Raw genomic sequence first — 8140 nt, 5'->3', positions numbered from 1 at the left:
AACAACTATCAAAACCTTCAGAAAGTCATTTCCATTGACATAATTGTCTTTGGTTGTGATGAGGAAAGTCTGATGGATGAGTTAATACTGTAACCGCTACATTTACAGAAAAAGCTTTCCTTTAAAATTCATACATACTGTAGATGGTAAATCAAATTTATATTGTAAAATGCCATCTAGATAACATTTGACCTGAAAAATCCAAATAAATATATTGAAATGTGTAGGGAAGAAGAAAACAGATATCCTATCATACAAATACAAGGGAAAAAATCTGAACTTTTTTTAAAAAAGGTTTTTAATTGATTTTCCATATTCAGGCCACTGTAGCTGAAATTATCAGAACCTTGGACAGCACTGAGAGGGCTTTTTCCTCCAAAGGACTGGTTTTGTGGTAGACTTTAAATGTTAAGGTACTTCCTCCCCTTCTCTGCATTTAAAAATTGTCTTAATATTACTGCCTCTCATACAAAAATTGATTCCTTTACGTGTAGAACTTATTGATGGCAAAATATATATATATATATTTACGTCTTCCTCTTGCAAACAAAGACAGGCATTTTTGTCCCAACACCTTTGTTTACTTATTCATATTATCATTATTCATATAATTAAAGGATAGTGAAAAATCACTTAAGTAACATTTAAATCCCAGGTGTTGCTGTAAGAGCAGCAGATCAGTGCCTTCAGAAGTTAATGGACACAAGATACACATATGTAAAATCTAAATTTTTTGATTTAAGATTTACTAACCCATGAGATGTATTCATATATATGGACACGTGGACACGTGTCCATATATATGGACACGTGGACAAATTCTAATGTATTACTAAAATTGTGAAAATAAATATTTTTGAAATATTAACACCCACTATTAAGGTATTAAAGAAATCATTCTGCAAATACTTGAACTCGATGTCAAGCAGAAAAGCCTTTCTCTGCTACCTTTTAGAATAAAGCAGGCTAAAAAATGGAACTGCTTTGTCAGTTTGCTCTTGAAAGCAATAATACCGTCACAAAACTTGCTGTGACCATTCTGTCTCTTTACAAATTTTGTAAGGCTGGCCTGCCTTTTTTTTTTCCCCTTCTAAATGACTGATTGAGGTGGTGCTTTAATCCTCTGTAGCATGTAAAACAAGGTTCTCAGAAGCTCTAAGTCCACTGGCAGAGGACAGGGAAGCTGTTGTGCTCAGGAATTAATCTGTCCAAAGGCGTCAAAAGCGGCCACAATGCAGCCATCAGCATGTTTTCACTATGCAAGCCCTACATTTCCTATTTAGAAAACACATAACCATCACCCCATTCTGTATTCTCACAAGGCTCCCTTTTATTTATTTGTGTTTGTTATTATATGGCTTATACCGACATGTTTGTGTGATGCCACTGGTGTGCATACACCCATTGAGAGAGGAAAAAAAGAAGTGTCTATTGCAAACTTGTTAAAAGGAAAAAGGGACCCCCACTGCTTCTTCCCTTTGGCCAGACTTCTATTTAGAGAATAAGGTTTTAACTCTTTGTGTCCCAGAAGAGAATGACTTCTTCGTGCATTTTGAATTTTGCAAAGGATTCTTTACTGATGGAATGTCACAAATGAGAGGAAAAAAAAATGTCATTCATAGATTATCACAGTCCTAGAAGCTGGTATTTCTTCAGTTATACAGAGGACATTAGATCGCACATGGGAAAACTTTTATTTTGTTCTTAACATGCTTAAAGCTGTTTTTTTACAAAGCAATTTAAGTATGGCTACAAAAACTTAGGAGCATTTTACTTTGGAACAGTCGGTATTTCTGTAAAACTTCTGGTTGGGTCTTTGTTGTTTTCATTTTGGAAGGTTCAACAGGAATTGTGCAAAATCTCACTAGATATTTTAGTTTAGTAACATGGCTGCTCAAGAAGATAACATGTTTTAAGCATCTGCAACACGCCCTCCCACGAGAGTTTTTGTTGATTAATGATCTGGGTGGTCACAAAGATTTTAGTGCTCACTTAATCCAGTTCTACCTCTGAGTGTGTGTATATACAGAGAGAGATACAGACAGACAGACAAGACACAGGTCAATTAACCTCCCACCTCTTCAAAGCTACTTTTGCAATTCCAGTGAAGCCCTGGCCAAAACTGAGTGGTGTGCCTTTCTAAGACTGGTGCTTTTTAAACTGAGGAAGACACGGATGAACGTTTAATACTGTGGCCCGGCACACAGAGACGACCATGAACTATTCCTTCCCACTTACAGCCTTAACAGTGGGGAAGATGCAGGCACTGGCTGGTAAACATCCTGGCTCTGGAGAAGCCCAAGCCTAGGGTGATCTGGAACGGGAAGAGTTAATGGCCCCCATATTCCCTCACCCGCTCACTCCCGCCACATTCCAAAGGGACAGGGCTCAGTGACAACGCAGCCCAGGACCTAAAGTGAAGAGGGACAGCCCTCTATTCTTCAGCATCTCTCGAATTAATTAACTGGAAATGAGTCTTGTCAATGTTTTGGAAAGGCAGAAGGGGTGAAAAGAGATTGCTAGAATTAATCACAGTGAGAAACTACTTCAACTGCCTGCCAGAGCCCAGAAAACCCCACGAGAAGAGACAATGAAGGGAAGGAGGCTGACTTGCCGTCTCAAGGAGCAAGTGGACCCGAGCAAACTTCCAAGTCTTTGCCAAGGAAGGGACATGCGCTCAACAAGAGGAATTTATTATCTGCGGCCACAGTAAGTACAATACATCACTTAAACGCACACTGTATCCACGGGGACAAAAGCAAACCAGACAATTACGTTTTTAAAGCAAAGAAACCACAGAATACTCATGTACTTTCACTTTTAAGCTTATACGCATTTAACTCTATTGTCTAAAAGATTCACGGGTTCTTGAATTTGTACTTAATAAATCTTCAAACACTCGCAATTTCACATACTGCGGAAGATGAAAAATCCATGAAACAGATTCCAAAAATTCAGAGTTCTGGATGGAGAGTTCATTCACTAAGAAGAAAAAAGAAACAAAACTGCAGATGTAACAGAGCTATTTACAAGAACAGTCAAATGAAAAAAATACAGAGAATTTTGGTCAATGATAGAAGTAATAGAAAGAAACCTGAAACAACTCATTCAGTATCATACAAGGAGTTTTCTGTTCTTTTCATTGCTCAACGTTAGCTATCTTTTAAAGAAAGTCTAATTACTGCCAAAAACTTTTAGACCACGGGAAAATTTTGATACGATTTTCTATTTTTTCCCTAGAACGAGTTTGAAATTTCAACTCTCTTAAGAAAATGGCAGCAGCATAAAGCCTGAATGAAAAATTATTTGCAATTAAATTTAGGGCTTTGCCATCTTGGAAGGCAAAATTACTCCCATCCATGTTCTTATGAAGGAACGGTGTCACGCCCAAGGTGATGGGGAAGCGGGGACCACTTTCTACAAACTGAAAGGGAATTGCCACTCCTTCTGGCATACTTACCAGCTGAGGTGTGTCACTAGTAGACTTCAGAATCAGCTTGTCACCCCTCTTCTCAACTTCAAAACCCATTTTTTTAAGTAGGGATGCATCTGCCAGCCCCTGCTCCTCCATCTTTGCAATCAAATCTTGGTTTTGGCTATTGTCCTCCGTGAGGTTTCGGATGGCATACACCACCCACTGGGTTAGAACTGGAACCACAGTGAAGGAATCTGCCAAGGTACTTTCCTGTTTTAGAACTTCACACGAGCATTACTGGAAAAGGAGAGGAGCAAGCAACCCTGAAAACCCAGAATCAACACATTTTTCTTGAGGATGTGCTATGAATATGCATGCAAAGCGAGAAATAATTAAAAAGGTATAAGACACACATATACACATGTATGTCCAATGTGAGTGTGTGAGATGTCCAGCAACCGGCCCACAGAGATACTTAACTGAATGAGCGAACGAGGAAGCAAAGGCTTAGGGCAGTCACATCTGAAGTATGTGAACACAAGCCTGTATGTAGGACTGCACATGCGTGCGCACACGCGCACACACACGTACATTGGATAATTATGTTACTGAGTCACCAGGCAAGGAATAAGAGCATTACAGAATGAGTCATGAAGATGCCAGGCTAGAATCAGACAAGAAAATCACCTTGTTTAAAGTAAGCCCAGTTACAGGTAAGAACTGCTTCCTGGGAGTCACCATGGAATTTCCCTCATTCCATATTTTAAAGATGAAGGAAGACTTTGAAGGATTTACTGTTCAGTCTGAATCCTTGTGCCCTTGAGAAAGCATCTCATCCTTGCACCTTACCGTGCCCTGGCCCTAATTTTAAATGTTGTGCGCAGTGCCTTTCACAGCAGACAGAAGACACCTTACGAAGAATATAGAATCACTGCATTGTTTTCGGAAGTCTTTGATTTAGTTACCAAGAGCTGCGTAAACCTCACAAAGGCATTAAGTTGCTGTTAGATGTCCTTCTCTAAAGGCTGTATAAAAACTGCTGTAGTCTTGGATCCAGGGACACAGAGAGATACCAAGAACAGTGGGCCTGGCACCCTCTGTTGGTTCAGAAGAAACAAAGTGCCAAGCGTGGAACAGACACTTTTTCCAATGAAAAGAGGCCCCCCTGCCCAAGATCAGATGGAAGGTAGCAGGAAAAAAAGCCCTTTCTCCTTATGACCAGACGTTTCCCATGCAGGCATTTCTGATGCCAGAATTGGGGCCTCTGTGCCCCCAAAAGGTATCAGAGGCGGGTCCTTCAGCTGAAGAGTCAGCACTCCTGATCCCGTCCCACATCCTAGCACAGCGGTGAGGCTGGGGCCGGGACACTTCTGGCTCCTCGTCTGGACACAGGAAGCCACAGAGAAAGGCCGCCATATGCACAAAGAAAGTGAATCAAACTGTTTCCCTAGTGCAATAACCTCAAAGGAAACTAAAAAGTGAGCCTGAGACTAAAGTTAGGCAAATGAAACACAGGAAATGCACCAGTTTTGTGTTCAGGAAGCATTTTGTGGTTGCTCCCTCTTAGTCCCTTCAACACGGCCCACACCGGCCCGCAGTCCTGGTCACACTCGGACCTCACACAGGAACCAGCTGCCGGCCGGCCCGCCTCTCCAGCTCCTCCAGGACGGGCCACGGGGCTGCATGAGGAAGAGGACCAGCAAATGCTGTGGACCCGTTGGTCTTAAGAGGTTCATCATCAAAACCACTCGGGGGTATAAATGGCTAACCTGTTCCAAAGGGCAAAGAATGGGAATTGCCGGTGCCCAGCTGATGGGATTCTACAGTTAGCCGCCCCCTTTGGTGGGGAAGATGTTCTCATCTCGCCATTACCCGTCATCCTCTCATGATAGAGCCCAGGTCCCTTAGAAGAGTGTACTCCTTTCCTGGAGATGAATCCACACAAACACTCAAACGCATAAAACCTAAATCTGCGTTTCTCCTTCTTTGCCACATCACCAAACCCCCACTTTGTGACAGGATAGAGAATAAAAATAATGATCCCGGGCGACAGAAACTTCCAACACATCAGTAAATTTCTCAACAATGAATCATTTGCTACAATTGATTTCTCATGCGGGACGACATCATCATTACTCAAATCCATTTCCTTACTCGTTGTAGGAAAAGGGGGAGGCGGTGACCATGAGAACCGACTGGCGGAGCGAACATCTGAGGGTAAAGTTAGGCAAGAAAGCATGTAAGCCTAGAGGATTCTAGTTCATAGGTATAACTCTCTAATGCTAAACGACAGATGCAAAACGCTGCTTCCTGAAGCTTCCTGGTTATTCACTTAAATATAATTGAAAGAAAAGGGAAATTCCCAGAAATGCATTGAAAGCACCTCAAAATTGGAGGGTTGGTTGGCTCTGTAATCGAGGAATGTGATGCCAGCCTTGTCACTGCCAGTTGCCAATGCCGAGTGTCTCTGGGGGAAGGAACCACCAACCAGAGCTCGAACTGTCAAATGGTTTCAGTTACAGGGCAAATAAGACCCCTGCAGAGAGCCCCTGCACCCCTCGCTGCCAGGTGCCCTTCACACCCCAGGCTCTGTCTGCATCACCTCGCCAGGCCCCACCTCTGTCTGTCCACACACGAGGCCATGACCCGGGACACGCCTCCGCTCACCTGCCCCTTCCCCCCAGGGCGCACAGCCGAGCTCACGCTCCTGGAAGCCCACCCTCTGTCCCAGCCACCCCTGGTCACCAGCATAAGCTAGGCGCGCCCGCTCTGTATTTCCAAAACACTCTCCCCCCACCCCCTGCCCTTTTTTTTTTAAAACTAGTTCTCATCACACTGCACTTACTTATCTGCTTAGGTGTCTATGAGCGCCTCAAGGCCAGGAGCCACACAGAATCTACCTCTAGATCCCCAGCACACAGCTAGGTGCTTACGCAGAGTGGATTCTCAATGTGTTTGTTGACGTCATGTGAGCTATGATTATCTGTTTATATCTCTGTCCGCCTGAACACCCTGTGAACTCCTCATAACAAGTCTGATGTCTTATTTACCCTTCTGTCCTCTGTTCCAAGCACGGTGCTGGGAAATGCTTGCTTGATGTCCAAATGAGCAAACGCTATCTCCCACTCACCGTGTGTGTGTGTGTGTGTGTGTGTGTGTGTGTGTGTGTGCGCGTGCGCACATGTAGGAAGGTATCGTGGCAGTGTAGTGACCCACACAGGCTGTGCTTTTCCTTCTTCAGCAGTTCTTGGTGTGGTTTCCCGACTCAGGGCTTTGCAGGGTTGAGAGATTAGATGAAAGTAAACCAATATAAATGCAACTTGGGCAAGGAAACTGGACCGTGTAAATAAAAGGTCCATGACAACAAAACACAGGAGAATTCCCATGTGGACAGATGCAAGGGTGGATTTCAATCATGCTCATCTGCGGGGGTAACTAGCACATTTTGTGGAAGTCCCGTAACGGTGTTCTAAGAAGTGTTTAGTATCTCATTTCTGTAGAAAAACTTACATGATCCCCATTTTATATGCAGGAAAAAAGGAGCACGGAAGAGGATGAGATTAATGACGATTTTCCTGATGGACAGACCTGCTGGGCCGCACGGCTTCAGGAACAAACGTGACCGTCACCAGTCTCACAAGGAGCAGGTTCCCGGTACAGCCACCGTATCAACAACCTAGCGGAAGCAGCACTGGAGCCCAAGGCAGCAAAGGCAATTTAGTCTTCTTCCGAAACTGGTATTCAAAGGGCAAAAAGACGTTAAGTGGAGGGCATGGGAGGGGTCGGGGGGAGGAAGGCCATACAGCCACGGTGGGGTCAATGCCCTTCCAGCACCTTGAATATCAGAGATAACACATGAACAACAGTGCAACCCCCAACACTGTCACTTAAATGTATAGTTCATATTCTTTGTAAGTGAAACTGATCTTATCTCCTCTTTAAGGAGGATTTCACGACGTGCTGCTTCACACTGTTCTTGGGCAGATATGAAAGGTGTGCGCTACATCTCTACCTTAAGCAAGCACGGCATCTTGGGGTTTGTACTGTCTGCCTATAAATTAAATACCACAGAAAGGTCCTCTAATTTGTCCCTATTTCCAGTGGGAACATTTTGGCACTACTGTCTAGGGTCTCCGACTTAATAATAATTACAAAACCAAATTTTAATAGTCGTTGCTTTCATAACGTTTGCGTTGAAAAGAGAAGCACGGAAAGCCGGTCCCCCGTGAGCTGTGTCTGATGCCCAAGCCCGGCTTATGAATATGCACGACTCCCCTCGTTAGCGCAGGAAAGGCCGAGCCTCGAGGGTCACAGGGAGATGAAAGCGTGCCCCGGTTAATATTCACATCGCCCTCTTGTTCCCCCTCTACAGAGACAGAAAGCAAGCAAGAGTGGGGGAGAAAATTAAACATCTTCTAGAGCCTCTAATCTTTAACACTCGAAGTGCTTTATTGTCTGCTTGGCTTTAGAAAGAGAGCTTCTAACGTTTCCATGGCGACTCCAAATAGAAGGCGTGAGCCTGTTTGTTACAAAACTGCCTTCAAAGAACCCTGCGATCAGCACTAGGGTGAGGACTCGACAGTCCAGCCGGCTCTTCATCAGAACACGTGGTGTCTTGAAGGAGCCACAGAGATGAGCGTGGGACTGAGCACCTGGAAACCACAGGGCCTGGTGAGTCCAAGCGAGAAGCGGTCCCTGGACCCCGAGCACGCGTGTGGTGGCAGC

The 8140-nt window shown here is 44.1% G+C and overlaps 1 protein-coding gene across 1 annotated transcript in view; it reads right to left on the bottom strand.

The window, feature by feature from the left end:
* Positions 1–1675: 1675 nt before the first annotated feature.
* ATXN10 (ataxin 10) overlaps positions 1676–8140 on the bottom strand; it is a 155171-nt gene continuing 148706 nt past the window's right edge. The window contains exons 11-12 of the mRNA XM_059937161.1: positions 3461–3648; positions 1676–2982 (exon numbers count right to left, since the gene is read on the bottom strand). Of these exons, the coding sequence (XP_059793144.1) occupies positions 2980–2982; positions 3461–3648 (191 nt within the window). The 3' untranslated portion in view covers positions 1676–2979. The remainder of the gene's footprint in view (positions 2983–3460; positions 3649–8140) is intronic.

The sequence above is a fragment of the Balaenoptera ricei genome, chromosome 10 (genome assembly GCF_028023285.1).
Source record: "Balaenoptera ricei isolate mBalRic1 chromosome 10, mBalRic1.hap2, whole genome shotgun sequence".
NCBI classification, from domain to species: Eukaryota; Metazoa; Chordata; class Mammalia; order Artiodactyla; family Balaenopteridae; genus Balaenoptera; species Balaenoptera ricei.
The sequence above is the reverse complement of the archived record's forward strand: the minus strand, read 5'-3'. Positions and strand labels throughout refer to the sequence as shown.